The 19,948-nt window shown below is 39.0% G+C and overlaps 1 protein-coding gene across 1 annotated transcript in view; it reads left to right on the forward strand.

Annotated features, from left to right (window-relative positions):
* Stil (STIL centriolar assembly protein) overlaps positions 1–19,948 on the forward strand; it is a 40,555-nt gene that overhangs the window by 14,032 nt on the left and 6,575 nt on the right. The window contains exons 8-13 of the mRNA XM_051188474.1: positions 2,211–2,361; positions 3,966–4,075; positions 5,912–6,026; positions 7,937–8,854; positions 12,494–12,659; positions 14,918–15,146. Coding sequence (XP_051044431.1) covers positions 2,211–2,361; positions 3,966–4,075; positions 5,912–6,026; positions 7,937–8,854; positions 12,494–12,659; positions 14,918–15,146 — 1,689 coding nt within the window. The remainder of the gene's footprint in view (positions 1–2,210; positions 2,362–3,965; positions 4,076–5,911; positions 6,027–7,936; positions 8,855–12,493; positions 12,660–14,917; positions 15,147–19,948) is intronic.

The raw sequence follows: 19,948 nt of genomic DNA on the forward strand, positions 1-19,948 counted from the left end.
GTCTTTATCTCTAACCAAAATGGCCTTGAACTCGCTGTGTATCCCAGAATGAATTTGAACCTGGGCAGTCTTGCTGCCCCAGCCTCTGAGTGTTAGAACTAGAGGTGTGAGCTGCTGTTTCTGGTTACAAAAGCCTTTGATAAACTTTGCTAATCTAATAGAAGCAGCATGGTCTTTTCCAGCATCTATGACCTCTTCTGAGTGCTGTCTTTGGCTATTTCTCTTGGACTGTGCTTCTTTCTCATATTTGTGAGACCATGCACTTCTCTCCTTTTTCTCTTTCCCTATTTCTCTCAGCACATACAATACATAATTACTTAGAACAAAACTTTCTTCCCTCAGATTGTTACTTCATTTAATTTTAGTTACAACATTTTTTCCACACTTCATTCTTCTTTGTGGTGCTGGGTCTCCAAGCCAAAGCTTTGTACATCTCTGACTTATACCCAGGTTAAAAAGTTATTTTGTTGTGTTGTATTGTTTGTTTTGTTCTAAGTGTGTTTTACCTGTATGCATGTCTATGTACTATTTGCATGCTTATTGCATGCAGAGGCCAGAAGAGAGCCTTGTAGCCCCGGAACTGGAGTTACAGGCGGCTGTAATCTACCCACTGGGTACTGAGAATCAAGCCCAAGTCCAGCGGGTGCCTCTTAGTATCTGAGCCATCTTTCGAGCCCCAAGATTTTTTAAAGTCAAATTTATCATTTTTGTTTCTTGCTTAGGCTTTTCCCACTCTGGGAGTATTACTAAAATAAAAGAATCCCTGTAATTTTTTTTTCAGATGCTTTTATAGTTAAATGTTTTGTTTACCTTTCCAAGTAGGTTTTTTTTTTTTTTTTTTTTTTTTTTAATACAAGCCAGATATAATGAGGCCTACCTTACCTGTAATACTAGCATTGGGAAGCCAAGGCAAGAGGATCAGTTTGAGGCCTGCCTGGGCTACATAGCAAGTTCCAAGCCAGCCTACATTATGTGAGTTCTTGTGCCAGACAAACAAACAAAAAGAGAGGAAGGGTGCTAAATGTTTTCTTTCTTTTTACAATTTTTATTATTATTTATGTGTATAGGTGTTTCATCTCCGTGTATGTCTATGCATTGCATGCATTCTGGTGTTTATGGCGACTAGAAGAGGACATCCAGTCCCATAGGACTGGAGTTAACAGTTGGTTGTGAGGCACCATGTGGGTGCTAGGAATTGGACCTGGTCCTCCAGAAGAGGCGTGAGGGCTCTTAATCACTGAGCCATCTCTTTAGTCCAGGGTACTAAATGTTCATTGTTGGTTCTTTTCTATGATTTAGTACAGTTAAGCTTTATTATCAGTTATTTGGTTCCCCCCACCCCCTCCGTGTTTTCAAGACAGGGTTTCTCTATGTAGCCCTGACTGTCCTGGAACTTACTCTGTAGATCAGGCTGGCCTGGAACTCAGAGATCTGACTGCCTCTGCCTCCCAAGTGCTGGGATTAAAGGTGTGTGCCACCACTGCTCAGCTATCAATTATTCGTCTTGTTTTAAGTTTCTGTAGACAGTGAATGAACATTCACTAAAAGCTCAGGTGGGTGTTGAACTCCTGGATTCAATGATCCTTTTTCATTCTTCCATGTAGCTACAGGTGTATACTATTGTTGAAATGGAAGTTTTCATTTTCCATTTTATACATTCCTGTTTTGATGTTTTATAAGGAGATTTTAAATATATTATTATAAAATGTATTTTTTTTATTGAAAATTAAGAACTTTGGGGACTGGAGAGATAGCTCAGTGGTTGAGCACTGACTGCACTGTTTGGTTTGATTCCCAGCACCCATATACTGACTCAGTGCTTCCAAGGGCACCAGGCATGCACGTCGTGCAAGTACATATGTGTAGACAAGCACTTATACACATATAAACAAAATTGAATCATTGGAGGCTGAAGAGATGGCTCATTGGTTAAAAGCACCAGCTGTCCTTCCAGAGAACTCAGGTTCAATTCCCAGCACTCACATGGAAGCTCATACCTGTCTGTCTCACAACTCCAGTTCCAGGGATCTGTCACCCTCATACCAATGTGCATAAAATTAAATAAATTATTAAATTAAAATGAACAGATCTTTAAAAAAGCATGTGTACTTTAAACAGTCTATTGACTAGATTGGGAAACTTCTCTGGGAGATCTTTCAGTTTAATCTTATTAGCATCAAATTTTAATTCAGTGCCATCTTTTTGTTCAGGGTTTTTTCAGAATCTGGAAATTTCATCATAGTTCTTTATTCAATGACACATAAGGAACCTGAATTTTATGAGTGCCTTCCTTGTGACAGTAGGACTCCTGGACTCCAGTTTCAGTTACTAACCAACAAGGAGACTTTACATCTTTTCAATGTAAGTGCTTAGACTCACCTGCATGCTTGTTACTTTGCTCATCACTCCTAACAAAGTATCTTGAGATAAACAAAGGAGAAATTTCTTAGGGCTCACAGTTCCATGGTAGGTTGGCCTCATGTACTAGAGCAGAACATGATGGTAGTAGGAGTGTGTGGGAGGAGAGAGTTACTTACTTCATGGCTAACCCCGGAAACAGAGCAGCAGGAATACAGACACTCCACTGTATTTTTACACCCCTTGCTTCATTCGGGGCTTCAGCACATGGGATGGTACCACCCACATTCTGGGTGTGTCTTCATCAGTTAGTTCTCTCTGGAAACACCTTCACCAATAATATGCAGAAATGCTTCATCCATGTAGGTGAATGAAAATCTAGTCAAGTTGATAGCCAAGATTTTTTTTGTTGTTGTTTTTCTAGTCATTTTGTCAGTAGCTTATACATTGTATTATTTTGTACTGTTGAAGATTAACTTTTGTTAGTGTTTTTCTTGTTACAACTTATTTTTAAAATATGTGGGTATAATTAATAATATATAAAAGATTTTCATGGGAGCTGGAGACATGACTTAGTGGTTATGAGCACTGGCTGCTTTTCCAGAGGACCTGTTCAGTTCCCAGCATCCCCATGGTGACTCACAACCATTTTTAACTCCAGTCCTAGGAGATCCAACAAAGTACATGAAAATGCATCTAGGAGCCAGGCCTAGTGGCACAAGCTTTTAATCTCAGTACTCAGTAGGCAGAAGTAAGTGGTTATCTGTGAGTTCAGAGGCTAGCCTGGCCTACACAGTGAGTTCCAGGAGAGCTGGGACTGCATTTTAAGACCTTGTCTCTAAACATAAATGATGCACCTAGGTGATCATTACCGACAAAATTGATCTTTGAAACTATTATGTCAGAGCTAAATTTAAAGGATAAGCCAAGTATGATGGCACATGCCTTCAGTCCCAGCACTTGGGAGGCAAAAGCAGAAGAATCTCTGTGAGTTAGAGACCAGCCTGATCTACATTGTGAGTTCAAGGGTATCTGGGGCTATGTAGAGGGTAGAGGGGCCCTGACTTTAAAAATAAACAAACAAACAAACAAACAAACAAATAAATAAATAAAAAGTAAAGGACACCCTCTCCTTTTTGCCCAGGCTGGCTTCAAACTCTTTGTCTTGAATAGTCTTCCTATCTCAGCCTCTTTGAGTTACCTAGGACTACATTTGTCTACCATTGTTTCTGGTTTAAACACTATTTTATTAATTTTTTTATTTTAGATAAGTAATAAAAATATATTTATTATTTTATTATAAGAATACAGAATAACTCCAAATAACCATGTTTTCTTTGAATTATTTATGGATTGTATCATTTCATAAATTTTTTTAATGTTTTTATGATTCTCATATACATTGAATCCCTAGTTACCTAGGGAGTTTCATAATACAGGGTTAGATTTTCATTTTCACATACAAAGCAGGAAACCAGGCATTCTACAGAAGCAGGTTATAGAAGTGGGAAGTGCTCCTTCCGGCAGTGATCCAGAGCTACTGTTCGGATAAATATGATTCTTGGTATTGTAAGTCAGATCTCAAAATATGACCTCCTTCATTTCAGAATGTTGAACCTTCTGACAAAAAGCCAATCCATTTCGAGCTAAGTGCTGAAAGTCAAGATGCAGAAGCAGAGTTTTTGAGCAAGATTTCCAAGAATCTGTCAGTTAAGAGGTAAAAGATAATCTTTATTACCATGTATATCTTTTTTATTCATTACTACCTTTTATTGAATAATTTAAATATTTTCAGGGCTAGTAATATTTACGCAGTGAATAAAGTCACTTGCTGTTGACCTGAGTTTGCTCTTTGGAACCCAAGTGTCTGTGGAAGGAGAGAAGCAAGGCCTCTACATGTGGAGCATACATCCCTCCCACCCCAAAGCCAATAGCATTTTTTTTTTTAAGACCTCCAATTATTTCTGGCAAACTTATTTGATAAAGCTGTCTTTGAATGCTTGGGGTTGGTTGGTTTTTTTGTTGCAATCTTGATTTGCCCATTGACTTGTTAGAAACTACTTTTATTTTTAAATCATCCTAGCAGCTGTCTTGTCTGTTTCTTGGGGATTTTTTTTTTTTATTCATTTGTTTAGTAGGAGTACAAGATAATGAGATTCACAATATTTCTCACACATGAATGTTGTACTTTGCTCATATTTATATTTCACTTTCTTCCTCCATGCCCTTTCCCTTAGTAGTTCCCACTTGGTTTTCAGGCACATACATATATAGCTAAATCTATATCCTAATATTAGAGAAAACATGTAACACTAAAGATTATTTAACTTTTTTCATTTATTTTACATACCAACCATAGTTTCCCCTCTCTTGTCTCCTCCGCCCCCCCCATGCCCCTCCCCATCCACTCCTCCATCTCCATTTAAGAAAGGGGCAGGCCTCCCTGGGCTTGAATAAAGTGTGGCACATCAAATTGAGATAGGACCGAACTCCTCCCTCTGCATCAAGGCTGGGAGAGGTAATCCAGTATGGGGAACAGGTTCCTCCACCTAAGTGCCAAGTTCTGATCTCACTGCTAACTTCTAACTATTGATCCAGAGTCTGTGAGCTCCCATGATCTCAGTTAGGCTGTATCTGTGGGTTTCCCCTGGCTTGTACAATCCCTCCTCCCTTTCTTCAGCTGGACTCCCAGAGCTCAGCCCAGTGCTTGGCTGTGGATCTCAGTACCTTCATCAGTTACTGGATAAAGGCTCTCTGATGACAATTAGGGTAGTCACCAATCTGATTACAGTAGGTGGAAAGTTTAGGCACCCTCTCCACTATTGCTAGGTGTCTTAGCTGGGGTCATCCTTGTGGATTCCTGGGAGTTTCTCTGGCACCAGTTTTCTCCCTAACCCTGAAATGCTGTTCTCCCCTCCCCTGCCCCCATCAAGACGACTCTTCTGTTATTCTCCCACTCTATCCAGTCCCAACCCACCTCCTGGGCCAAGTGCACATAACCTTCTCTCTCAAGTTCCCATCCTCCCCAATCCACCTCACCCCACACACCCCCAGTTTACCCAGGAGATCTCTTCTATTTCCCCTTCCCAGGGAAATCCATGCATCCCTCTTTGGGCCCTCTTTGTTATTTAGCCTCTCTGGGGCTGTGGATTGTAGATTGGTCATCCTATACTTTATTCCTAATATCCGCTTACGAGTGAACACATACCATATTTGTCTTTCTGGGTCTGGGTTACCTTACTCATAATCTTTTTTTTTTCTAGTTCCATTCATTAACCTGCAAATTTCATGAAGTCATTGTTTCTTACCACTGAGTAGTACTCCAATGTATAAATATACCACAATGTTCTTATTCATTCTTCTATTGAAGGACAAGCTTTAATAAATAATAAATAATATATCACCACAGAACACCTTTGCTGGTAAACTAACACTGACCTAAGAAAATCATCTGTAGCTGTTAGGTACTAAATTATATGTTTGAGCATTTACTAAATGAAAAAACAGTCCTGGTTTGCTGAAGGTTTTTCTCATCGTCTCTTCTACTCTTTAGATCCCCCCAAAAAGTATCTCCTGGGAAAATACCAATAAATAAGCATGATGCTGACTTTGAAGATGAGGATTTTTCTCCAAGACCGATTCCCAGTCCTCACCCAGTGAGTGAAAAGGTAGTGCTCTTAAACTGAACTCACCTTCAGCTAGAAATCTTACATAGTAAAGCACAAATACCAACTCATCTTTGTGTAAGGATCCTTCTAGCTGGTATAGCTCTATGTAGGAATATATGTATGTATCTCACAGGTGCATATAATTGATAGTATAAACATATGTTCACATATAGGTAAGAAAGTATACATAAGTTTAAGGAAACTGAGGTTTCAGTTGTTTATCTGTTCACAGTCACACAATTAGTAAGCAGTACAACTGGAATTCCAGTTCTGGGGCTTTAGCTTCAGAATTCGGTGCTTCCCGAATATACTCAGAGAAACATTGTGCTTGTATTTAGAGGTTAGTTGCCAATTACCCTTGCTTGTCATACTTTTTAATTGTTACCAGCTAGTGAGCTATTTTAGAAATGTTTACCTTAAGTAGACTTAATTTAATGGAAAAGATTTTTAAAAATTAATATGGTTGGTGACCCTCCCTTGAGAAGTCCACCACCCATACTGCTGGCTGTTTTAAATTTCTTCCAGAGCATCTCTTTCTCTCTTTTTAAAAAAAAAAGATTTATTTATTTAATATGCACTGGTATTTTGGCAGTTGTGAACTGCCATGTGACTGATGGGGATTGAACCCGTGTCCTCTGGAAGAGCAGCCAATGCTCTTTACCACTGAGCCATCTCTCCAGCCCTTCATCTCTTTCTCTTAACCCTCCAGCTTAAAATTTGTATTGAAATATCTAGCACTGCTTTAAAAAAATTGTAAGTATGAAAGATTTTATGTTCTTTCCCATTTCTTTTATTTAATAAAAGTAAAAGAAATAGCTGAGTAACTTTAGTGGAGAAATATCCTGAAGTATTTGTTAGAGTAGTCATTTGTTTGATTGGTTTTGGTTTTTCAATATGTATCCTGGCTTTCCTGGAACTTGCTTTGTAGACCATGTTGGCCTCGAACTCAGATCCACCTGCCTCTGCCTCCCAAGTGTTGGGATTAAAGGCATGTGCCACCACTGCCTGGCAGAGTGTTATTTCTTTAACAAACATAAACATGGGTTGCTGTATTTGTTGAAACATTCTACCTGGTAAACTTTTTGGCACAGTGAAGGTAAGAAACTATACACTTCTCTTTTTATTGTTGTTTTGTAATCTAGACAATGTCAATCAGTGTCAAAAGGAGTTCATTTTAAATAAGTCTTGGAGCTTAGGGTGAAGTGGCGGAGGTGGTAATGCCTTTAATTCCAGTGGGAGGCAGAAACAGGCAGATCTCTGAGTTAGAGGCCAGCCTGGTCTACAGAGTGTGTGCCAGGACAGCCAAGACTATGTAAAGAGATCTAGTTTCTTACTTAGGGTTTTTATTGCTGTGAAGAGACACCACGACCAAGGTAACTCTTATAAGGAAAACATTTAATTGGGGTGTCCCACTTATAGTTTTAGAGGTTCAGTTCATTATCACCATAGCAGGGGAGCATGCATGCAGGCTGGCTACATCTTGGCTCGCAGAGAACAGGAAGTCAACTATGACACTGAGTGATGTATCTTGAGCATAGGAAACCTCAAAGCTTACCTCCACAGTGACACACTTCCTCCAACAAGGCCATACATACTCCAACACAGCCACATCTCCTAATAGTGCCACTCCCTGTGACATTATGGGGGCCAAGTACATTCAAACTACCTTATCTAGTCTCAAAAAGATAATAAGTTAGAGGAATATTTACCTGTATTTGAAGGCAACATCTTTGTTTACTGTGCTCACAGTTGTATATCTACTGCCTGCCATGTACCCAGAAAATATTTGTTGATGGTCCAAATGATGAACCAATCTTAATATGTAATTGGATATTATTTGGGAAATACTTGTCTAAGGAAAACAGAGTAAATAAATTTGCTAAGAATTTCCACTTTACTTCCACTTTTAGATTTCTAAGATCCAGCCATCTGTCCCTGAACTTTCACTGGTGTTGGACAGCAACTTCACAGATTCAAGTAATCCATCTAACCTGTTGGAAATGGAGAATCCTATGTTGATGAAGCCATCAAAGCCTGATCTTTATGATGACAAACACAATGCAGAAGCTGATGTTGAGGAGCCTTCCGTGAAGGGGATACCAAATCAGTTAAGCCAGGACACTGCTTTGAGACAGTACAGAGGGAAGCAGTCACCTACCCATAAAAAAGAAAGGCCCCATTTCAGGAACACTAATGCTAAACTACTTCCTAACGCACCTTCTCCTGATGTGTCTGAGAAACTGCAAGCAGTTTCTACTGGGAGCATGCAAAAGGAAGACTACCCCATGAGACCTTCCGCATTGAATTCTAGGCAGCCCTCACTTGCTCCACAAGCACACCCACACAATTTTGTTTTTTCCCCCCATAATTCATCAAGACCAATGGAGTTTCAAGTACCTACTCCTTCACTACCACCTTACTATTCCACAAACATCTGCAACTGTTGTCAACATCATGGCAATATTCAGTATGGTACGATAAATTCTTGGCAGGGAAATACTGTAGGGTCCATTCAAGACCTCCGAAATGAAGCCCTTCCAAAACATGCATTATTTCACTCAAGTGGCTGTCCATCTCTGTGTCATAATGACTTCTACTCTTCAAGTAGTCCTGTGGCCATGAAACCTCAGGGAGGCAGGAGTGGCTACTCTCCCCGCAATAGTGGAGAGTTGTCCCCTTCACATATGGACTCATGTGTACCACAGACTTGTGCCATGTGCATGCACACACCCAGCACGATACCTGACAATGGCATGATGGGACTATCTCCTGATGCATATCGCTTTGTCACAGAGCAAGACAAGCAGCTGAGACTACTTCAGGCACAGGTTTGTGTGGAACTTTCTTGGTGCTCTTAAATTCTTAATGTATTTCCTTAATATCTGACAACTTTACAATGATTATGCTTTATAGCACTGTAGAATGCTAGAACCAGAAAGGGCTTAGAAGCTGAATTCTAGGGGCCCTTGTTTTACAGAAAAAGTGAGGATTAGAGAGAATAATTTTAACTCCACTCCGCTTTGCTGGGAGCAAGCCTGTGGATCCTAACCTATAACACAATTGCATTTCCTTGCAGTTTTCTCTAAACCTTTACATGTAGCCAAATACAAAGGCTGACATGTCTCTAGTCTTTATGTATACTCACCCTTAACCAGTGGGGTGTGTTTTGTTTTGTTTTATTTTTAAATTTTTCAAGTCAGGATTTCTCTGTATAGCTTTGGAGCCTATCCTGGAACTCACTCTGTAGACCAGGCTGGCCTTGAACTCACAGTGATCTGCCTGCCTCATGAGTGCTGGGACTAAAGGCATACACCACCACCACCCAGTTAAAAATAAATATTGTAAAATCTTTAATAAAATTGCTTTTTACAAAAAAGACGGGTTTTCAAATTGTGCTTTAAATTCTTTGGATAGGAACATGTGAGAAAACCTACTTTATTTTTAAATGACTTGTTAAGTGTATGTGTGTACATCTGCGTTAGTTTATGTGCACCATGTGCATGCCTGGGCCAGAGGCGGCAGAGGGCATGTGTCTCCTGGAACTAGAGTTATAGGTGTTTGTGTGCCACCTGATGCAGGTACTGGGAGCCATCTCCCCAGCCCCAGCTCTTCTGTTTTTTAAATAGAGGTAAATCATTTGAGATTTACATAAGTTTGGATTTTAACAAATCATTAAATACTAAACCAAAAATGTTAATATAGTTAAATAATTAATCATAGAAAAGAATCATTATTTTTCAGAGATACCCAGCCTTGGGCTAGGGCTGTAGCTCAGAGGTGGGGCACCTGTCTAGTATACAAAACAATATCCAAACTTTCTCCTCTTCTAGTATTCACAGTATTTTTTGGTATAATACTTAATGGAGTGGGAAAATGTATTGGACAGACAGATTCCTTAGATTGTAATTCAATTTCCAGCCAATATAGGTTGTGTAAGCATGGATATTGATAATTATATTAGTTCACTAAAATTTATTAGACTGGCTAATCATACTAGTACCATTTACAGGGAAATAGAAATCAAAATATTTAGGGAAAAAATAACAACAAAACAAATATATGGGGATGTTCCTCACTCTGTTATATATTCCAGAAAAATTAAAATCCCTGTACATATTCCACTGTGGTGGCACAGCCAGGAGATGCAGGGAGAGGAGAATCAAGCTGGGAGCCAGCCTGAGCATTATAGAGAGGCTTAGGTCAGCTGGGACTACTTGGCAAGACACCATTTTAAAACAAGAAGACAAAATCAAAATAAAACAAAAGCCTCTGTGTATAAATGCCCATCATTCACACTAGGCCAAATTACAAACAGCCTGATTTTCCATCAGCTTGATAGATGGATAAGCTCAGTGAGCAGCATAACCATACAGTGTAATCTTAGCAGTCAAAAGCATTGATAAATGCTGTAGTTAATCTTAAAAGCTTTATGTAAAGAGAAAGAAGCCAGACGCAAGGCTTAGTTCTGTCTGTGAAATAATATCCAGAACCAGCAAATGCAGAGAGCTGTGTGTGCTAGTGGGTACAAAGGACAGGAAAGGGGTAGCAAAGAATGACCATGAATGATATAGAGGCCTTAAAGGTTTGAAAATGTTCTGGAATTAATAGTGATTATTGCTTTGCATTTTGTGAATATACTATCACCTTCAGAACTGGTGAATTCTAAATTATGTCAATTACATATCTGTTTGAAAAGGAGGAGGGAAGGCTCTTACTGTTGAGTCTTCAGTTTTGCTGCTGGTCATACAATCTGTAACTGTAATACAATCAGGTAACTGTAATGTTGCAAGTTTCTCACCTGAGAAATGAATTTTATTAGTATACTCTTTGTGGAATTGTAAAATTCATACATAAAATCTGTGGCATAGGGCTGGAGAGATGGCTCAGTGGTTAAGAGCACTGGCTACTCCTCTGAAGGACCCAGGTTCAATTCTTAGTATCCACATGATGGCTCACAGCCATGTTAACAGCTTATAACTCAAGCCTCGGGGAATCCAGTGCTCTCTATTGGTCTCCATGGACACCAGGTGTGTAGATGGTGCAGACATACATATAGACACTCATACACCTAAAATAATAACTTGTGGTACAATGCCTTGCAGACAAAAATGAACCAGTTGTGTTAGCTTTTGTTTGCTACTATTTTGTTTCAATGTAGCCAAATATGAGCAATTTTTAACTAAACTTTATAAAAAGGATTATTGTTTGTTTTTATTAACTCTTTGGGGGTCCCTCCACCCAACTCTCAAGTAAATTACACACACATAGACTGAGGCTTATTTTTACTTATAAATGCCCAGCCTTAACTTGGCTGATTTCTAGCCAGCTTTTCTTCATTTTTTTTTTAATTTATTTTTTATTTTACATGTCGATCCCAGTTCCCCCTCCCTCTCCTCCCTCCTCCCTCTTACCCTCTCTGCCCCCTCAATGCACCCTGACCACCCTCCCCTCTCATCCCCCCACCCCAATTTCATATGTAGAGCAATGACATCCAGGTGGAGTCATGTAGATCTGACAAGTCATTTGAAGTAGGGACTAGGACTTCTCTCCTGTCTCTAGATTAAGGCAGTTACCCCTCCATGGGGGATGTGTCCGCAAGGTCCTTTTGTGCATCAGGAATACATCCTGGTTCCACTGTCTGAGGTCCCTTAGACTGCTCAGTTCTTCTGTCTAGCCAGCTTTTCTTAAATTATCCTGTCCACCTTTTGCCTCTGGGCTTTTTCCTTTTCTTCTGTGTGTCTTGCTTTTTCTCTTAATTTCATGGCTGCCTGGATGATTAGCCCCTGATGTCTCCTCTCCTTGTTCTGTTGCTGCTCTTTTCTATTTTTCTCGGATTTCTCCTCCTGTTTATTTTCTGTGCCTGCCAGCCCCTCCTCTCCTCTCTCCTGCATTGCTATTGGCTCTTCATTCAGCTCTTCATTAGACCATCAGGTGTTTTAGACAGGCAAAGAATCACAGATTCACAGAGTTATTAAACAAATGTAACATAAACAAAAGCAACAAATCTTTATATCATTAGATAGATGTAACACACATTAAGATAATTCTACAACAAAGAATCTTGTGTAAAGTGCTCAATATTTGGTACATGAAGCTCAAGGTATGCCTCTGTCTCCATTCTTGATTTATAAGTGAAGTAGGAATAAAATGCATTGATTTGAAGTATTTGAATAGAAAGTAGAACTTGAAGCCATTCAGACTTTTCTGCATATGTGCCAAATTATGATTACTAATCTAACCACCTGTATGTTTCACTTTTAAATTTATGCTTAATGAGAGTGGATCTTAGTAACTAAGGATAACGGCTTCCTGCACAAAGTAAGTCTTGTGGTATGATTTAATTGTATTGTAAGAAAACGTAGGTTAAAAGTCATCTCTGAAATAACTATAGTGTTTGTAATTTGTTACTAAACTCAGCTACCAGTATTGTTGATTGCATGTTTAATGTGTGCTTTTAATTGACACAGATTCAGCGCCTGTTGGAGGCACAGTCTCTAAATCCTGGCTCCCCTAAGACAACCACTGTGGAAGACACTGTGAAAGCGGCAAGACAAGTGGAGCTTGTTTCCATGGAAGCACAGTCTTCGCCTGGCTTGCACATGAGAAACAGTGTAAGCATTGCTGTGAGCACAGGTAACTTTTTCAATTGTAAGAAATTAGTTTTTAATGTTGCTCACATTTGCCTTTTGAAAGAAAGGAATGGAGGAGGGGATGAGGAGATGGCTTAGTACAGTGCCTGCCACACACAGTAAGGATCTGAGTTCAGATCTGCAGCACCTATGTAAAAAGCCAGCTTCAGTAATGTGCACCTGTAATCCTAGTCCTGGGAGGATTCCCAGGAGCTCTCCATCTATCGAGTCTTGCCCAGCCAGTGAGCTATAGGTTCAGTTCTCAAAATATAGGGTGGATAAGGACACCTGACAGTGACCTCTGCTATCTGTATGTATTTGCACATGTGTGTTCACACCTGCATACACATATGTACACACTCATACAGAACACACACCAAAGGGGGCAGGGGTGTAGTGTTTTTCTGTCTTATAAAATTCTGTATTTCCTATATTGTAGTTTTGTTTGTTTGGTTGCTTGGTTTGGTTTTGGTTTTCCAAAAACAAGATTTCTCTGTGTATCCCTGGCTGTCTACATTCTGTAAATCAGGCTGGCCTCAAACTCACGGAAATCCACCTGCCTCTGCCTCCCGCGTGCTGGGATTAAAGGCATGAGCCACCACTGCACAGTTCAAAAACAAATTATAGTCATTTGAACTAAGAGATTTTTAGAAGTATATTTATTTTATATGTACTTACTTAACTTTCTCTAAAGGTATAGAGTCAGCAGGACCTTTTGCAACTTTTTAAAATTATTTTTTCTAAAAAAATATGATTGCAAAGTTAAACCTTGATGTTATTGATTTATTCTCAATAAAGTCACTCCAAGTGGGAAATGTTTTCATGTGATGCATGCCTGTAGTCCCAGTGGCCAGGTTGAACTCTATACCTCATCTCAAAAACAAAATAAAAGGAAAGGAAGAAAGTAACCATTTCAACTTACCTTTTTTGCTTCTTCAAACCATTGCGTTGACATTGTTTCCCAGGTTAGAAAATGTACATAGGTCATGGTACAAGAGATTAGTTGAGGTACTGTATAGATGAGTGTCTTATTTTTGTAAATCTATTTTTCTTTTAGATTCATGTGTATGGGTTTTTATTTACCTGCATATATGTATGTATATTCATCAGCTATATGTCTGATGCTAGCAGAAGTCAGAAGAGCTCATTAGATCCTGTGAAACTGGAATTAAGGATGGTTGTGAATCACTATATGAATCCTGGGAACCAATCCCAGGTCTTTTGCAAGAACAGGTGCACTAAACCAGTGAGCCTTCTTTCCAGCTCCAATTAATTTTTCTTATGTGCAATGGAAAAAGTATGACTAACATATTAAACCTGTGACTTCACAGAAATGGTGAAGTGAGTTTATGTAACAGAAAGTATAAATCAATAGTATGTAGATTGGCTCTGAAAGCATGCACAAATTGCTTATTATGTTAGAGAAGCACTGGATTTTTGTTTTTGGTTCTTAAGGTGTGTATATGTTTTATATGCATGTGTGCACATGTGTGTACAGGTGTGCTGAACCTTGTAGGTGTGAATAGATGTCAGAAGTTGCCATCTGTCTGTTTTCTCTGCTTTATTTTTTGAGACAATCTTTCTTGCTGTTTCAGCTAGGCTGCTGGCCAGCAGGTAGCATTTGCATGGGTGCTAGGGATCCAAATTCAGGTCCTTTTGCAAGCAGTTCACACACTGAGATGTCTCTTATTCCCAAAGCCCTTGATTTTTTTTTTTAGATACCTGCCTGATAGTATGTGTGCCCTGTGTGCCTCTAACACAGTTTCTTAGAATACTCTACTTAAGGATCAAAACCAGAGAGCCTATACATTTACAGATCTTTGATTTGTTTTTTGTTTTGTTTTTTTCCATGTATACATTTTTTTTTCTCCTTGGGTATTTCCATTTTATTTTGAGGCAGACTCCCACTAAAGTAACCCAGATTGGCCTTGACTTGAACTCAATTCATATCCCAGGTGCCCTCCCATTCAAGATCCTCCTGCCCCACCTTCTTGAGTGCTGGAATTACAGGCATGCCGCTGTACCTTAATTTGAGAAGTAGATTCCTCTTGAGCAGACAGGACACAGGATGTCCCTTTTCCCCTTTTCACTGTTTTTCTCTCTTCCTGCCTTTCACCTATTTCTCTTTGTCCTTTTTTTTTTTTTTTTTTTTTTTTTTTTTTTAAGGTAATTTGAAACAGTATAACTTTGTTAAGATGATGTATGTTTATTCTCCTTATAATTGAGTCTTTGTTCTAGTATCTGAACTCATTTAACCTCTAGGTGCTAGCTTGTTTTGGAATGCAGCAGGTGATAATCAAGAGCCTGACTCACAGCTAAAGCAAGATGATACCAAGATTTCCAGTGAAGACATGAATTTTTCTGTTGATATTAATAATGAAGTGGCAAGTCCTCCAGGTAGCGCATCTTCTTTAAAAGCAGTTGACATTCCCAGTTTTGAAGAAAGCAACCTTGCTGTGGAAGAATTTAATCATCCACTTCCTGAATCCAAGTAAGAGCTTTCAGTCACTTTTTTTTTTTAAACATTTTCTTTCTTTGCAGTGCTAAGGATTGAATATATTTCATATTTGGGGACTTTGTTTTGTTTTGTTTTGGGGGTCTTGTTTGTGACTGGATTTCTATGTAGCCCTGGCTGTCCTGGATCTCACTATGTATAGACTGGCCTTGAACTCAAAGAGATCTGCCTGCCTCTGCCTCCTGGGTGCTGGGATTAAAGGTACATGCCCTTGCCCAGCTTAGAATGTGATTTTTATATCTATATACTTAGTATATAATAACTAAATCTAGCAATCAAAATTATGTCTTTGTATAATTTTGTGGTGGAAACATTTAAAATCTGCTCTGTGATTCTGAAATACAGCATATGTTATTGCTATTATTACAGTCACCCATAATGTACATTTTCTTACTGCATTTTCATTGATGTCTTCTCATAATGTCAGTATAATGAAGAATTCTCAACTTTCTTCAACTATACCTATAGGTCAGTTGTTGGATGTGTTAATCTGAATAAATCACAACATCTAAAAGAAAGCTTCAGCATTTCCTGTGCTCAGACCTCTCCTTAAAGATTCTGATAAGTCAGGGTTCCAAATGACAGTGCAGTTAGATTTGAAAGAGACAGTTATAATGCTTGCCTATAAAATAGCTTTTTATATGTTAGCTTCAAAATAGGAGATGAGCTGACTAAGTAGAGAAACAAGACAAAATTGACAAAATGGTAAATTTGAAACATTGCATATGGTGTTTTGCTAAACAATTTTCACACATGTTTGAAGTTTTTCCATTACAAAATTTTCTATTAATGGTTCCAATGTGATTTAAATCCTTAGTAAATATGGCAAAATTTAGCCATTGTTCTTTGAAATAGCATGGAACAAGCAGATTTTTTTTTTCAGATTAAAAGCTTTGTGATACTCATTGATATTTTAAATTATTGATTATATAATAGTTAAGACAATGTGCTAAGAGAAACACATTTATTTTATAATACTGTTTTAATCACAGATTCAATTAAATGTTCACATGGGTACCAGTTTATTTAAAAACCTTTTCCATACATATGTACATCTCCCCAGCAACTGAGTTCCTGGAACAGGGTGGTGATCATATTTATTTCTCTATCTTTGGCACTGTATCTCTCCACATTATCTCATTCATTTTTTCATTCATTCATTTATTCATTTCCTTTATTTAGACAGTCCAGCTGTCTTGAACTTGATATGTAGAACAAACTGGCTTTGAACTTGTGATCTTCCTGCATCAGCCTCCTGAGGGCCAGGATTATAGACGCTACTGTGTCCAGCTCATGTTAGTGTCTGTTTACTGACAGAAAGAGCCCCAAGTCTGTATACATTTTATTTAGAATAATGTCAGAAACTCAAAAAAGAATAAACCATGATTTTACCTTTTATCTTCCTTGAATTAATTTTCCTTTTAAATTAATTTTTGAGTGTGAATATTTTACCTGCATGTATATCTGTGCACCATGTGCTTGCAGAGGTCAGAAGAGGGCATTGGGTCTCCTGGAACTTAATTAAGTTATAGATGATTGTGAGCTGTCATGTGGGTGCTGGGAACCAAACCCAGGTCCCTTGAAAGAGCAGCCAGTGCCCTTAACCACTGAGCTATCTTTTCAGTCCCTTCCTTGACTTAATTATGTAAACTAAAACATACTTTCTAGAATTAAGGTTTTCAAATCTGTGAAAATCTCCAATCCTTTGGTGGTTTTTAACTTCAGAAAGGGACCCAATTTAACTGATAGAATGAAGTTAATTACTTTTTCAGAACAGTTAATCAGCTTTATTGATTGTAACACCTAACAAAACGTAGATCTAGTCCCCTTTTTTTCCCATCATATAATATATTGATTTAGAGTCAATACTATCTCTAGGCCACATGTGGTGACATTTAGAATATGGAGACAGGATAGTCAAGAGTATGAGGCCAGCCCCTGTCCTAAAAACCCTCATTTCCAGATATGTGCACAGTGAGTTTGGTGCTTCTCTGTACCCTGGCTGACTGCTGACTCATGCTTCGGCTTTCACTGGTGAATATTCATCATGGCACTTAGCTCCCCATGCTCTGGTCCTCTAGATGTCTGCTAGGTCAGTCTTTGTGTGTTGGAGCAGTCTCTGAAGATAAGTTTATTGGCTGTGCAGCTTAATTGGTTATTGATTACTCTTTCCCAATGGGAAGTGATGGTGTAAGGCATCTGTAGAGACACTGTTTAAAGCAGTTTTTAAGAAGCCATGCTTTGGATTTACTGACATGTTGGAATCATCCTTTACTTTTTTTCTTTTTGGGGGGAGGGATTTTCTTGACAGGGTTTCTCAGTATTGTGTTGGAGCCTTCCTGGAACTCGCTCTGTAGACAGGCTGGCTACGAACTCAAAGAAATCCGACTGCCTCTGCCTCCTGAGTGCTGAGATTAGAGGCATGCACCACCAACGCTTAGCTAACTTTACATTTTTTTTTTTTAATCTTACATTTTTTTTTGAGGTTTAAAATCGTTCATGTCATCTTTTCCCAGCTTTTGTTTTCATTTATTAGTTTAGACACCTAGATAAATCTTCTTAAATTCTTGAGCACAAGTGTAGCCCAGTGATTATGAGCACTCTCTGGATCAAGCTTCCAATTTGAGTCATGGCAATATAGCCATGAACTGCTCTCACAACCTCTAGTTGATTGTTTTCTCACATTTAAGATGGGAATAATAAAGGCACCTATTTCTGAAATTATTGTGAGAATTGAATGTGAGTATATGTAAAGTGGTCAGAGCAACGTCTGCAGCTCTCTAGCCAACGTTTAGTGGAAAGTGAATACTGGAAGCTGATAAATGAGAAGTTCTGTGGCTCACCGTTTCAGTCCTTGCAGCTGGCTTCATTGCTGTGGGCCTTTGGTGATTCTGACACATATGGCAGGGTCCAGCTGCTCACCACGTGGCAAGTGGGATGCAGTGGGACACAGAACCTGAGCTCATGAGTGGGCTTTGTCACCCTGAACTCCAGCTGATTGGAGGGTGATGCCTACATTCAGGGCAGGTCTTCTCTCAGCCGGTGTTCCTCTCTGAAAATGTCCTCACAGACACACCTAGAAATGTGCTTTAGGAATCTCTAATGGGTCACCCAGGCCACTTGGCAGGCAAGACTATTAATTATCACAGTATATACTCATGCTGGCCTTTAGGCTAAAAATGGAATAAGACAAGTGTGATAATTGGCATGGCCTCTCCCTTAGAATAAAAGTAGTATGGCCCCTGGTGCCTTAGAAAAGAGAGTATAAGCCAGGCCAATATAAGACAGGTGTGTGCCATCATGCCTGCCTTTTGGATGACAATGGTTTTGGGATTGGGGGGGGTTTAGTTTGGTTTTTTTGAGGCAGGGTTTCTTTGTGTAGCTCTGACTGTCCTGGAACTCTCTATGTAGACCAGGCTGACCTTGAATTTACAAAGATCCACCTACTTCCGCCTCCCAAGTGTTGGGATTAAAGGTGTGCACCACCACTGCCTGTCTAATTGACAATGTTTTAGAGAGACAAACAAACAAACCTTAAAGACTGCATTAGAGAGCTCTGTTACTTAAGTGTGATTGCACAGTTGGGGAGCAGGAGTAGATGAAGAAAACTCACAGTTATACACACCCACTATGTATATCTGATATTGCACTAACAAGGCCCTTTAAAACTTTGGACAAGCGACCCCTTTCACCTGAGATATTTTAACATGACTCTGGATATATGTATATAAAGTAGGTATACAAAACATTTAGTGATACATAAATACAAAAATATTTATAGCTATAACATGGGTGTTGTTTTATATAAAGAATTAAATCCTGGCTAAATAGTTAATACCATAGGAGACTGCTCCTTTAATTTTTTCTTTTTCTTTTTTTTTTTTTTTTTTTTTTGGACAGGGTTTCTCTGTATAGCCCTGGGTGTCCTGGAACTCAATAATAGACCAGACTGGCCTTGAACTCAGAGATCCACTGGGATTAAAGGCATATACTACCATGCCCTGCCTTATCTCCAATATTTTTAAGAGTTTAGTGTTTTAGCAGCGGCACAGCTTATCAGGAAAAAAAGGGGGGGGGGGGGGGGGGGCCGGGGGGGGGGGGGGGGGGGCCCCGGCCCCCCCCCCCCCACCCCCCCCCAAAATGTTCAATGCTGAGAACACCACTGAATACATGATACAAAATGATAAGTATATTTAGGGTCATTTCAAAATCAAATCTTCTAACACAATGCAATCCAAATATATACTAATTTAATACTTCCATGTTGAAGAAGGATAATAAATACTTTAAAAGTTTTTGTTTAAATCATTGTTTCTATAAGAAAACTCTGTATACATAATATAATCACTGTAGTTCATAGCATAGTGTCTTGAATCTAGCCACAGAATATTCAACAATTTCCGCTGAAGTATCAAGGTATGGTGAGTGTGCACAATGCAGAATGTGTGTGCTGTGTGTTCGGAACAAAAGCTTCAGTGAAGTCATGTGATGCAGTATGGACAAACACTGCCAGAAACAACTCGATTTTATCTTGGGATGGTTGTTGGCACTTGCTCTGTAGACCAGGCTGGCTATTTAATTCACATAGGTCTGCCTGCCCCTGACTTCTGCGTGCTAGGTGGGATTAAAGACATTCACCACTACCACCTGGTCCCCAAATTTTATATTTAAAATGTTTAAATAGCCTAAAAGGTTTTGCTGCACCAAATATAGATGATATTACCTTGTTTCTAGCCTTTGATAAAAGTCGTCTTAAATGGGACAATAGATAACTTAAT

This window comes from Phodopus roborovskii, unplaced genomic scaffold (genome assembly GCF_943737965.1).
Source record: "Phodopus roborovskii unplaced genomic scaffold, PHOROB, whole genome shotgun sequence".
NCBI lineage: Eukaryota > Metazoa > Chordata > Mammalia > Rodentia > Cricetidae > Phodopus > Phodopus roborovskii.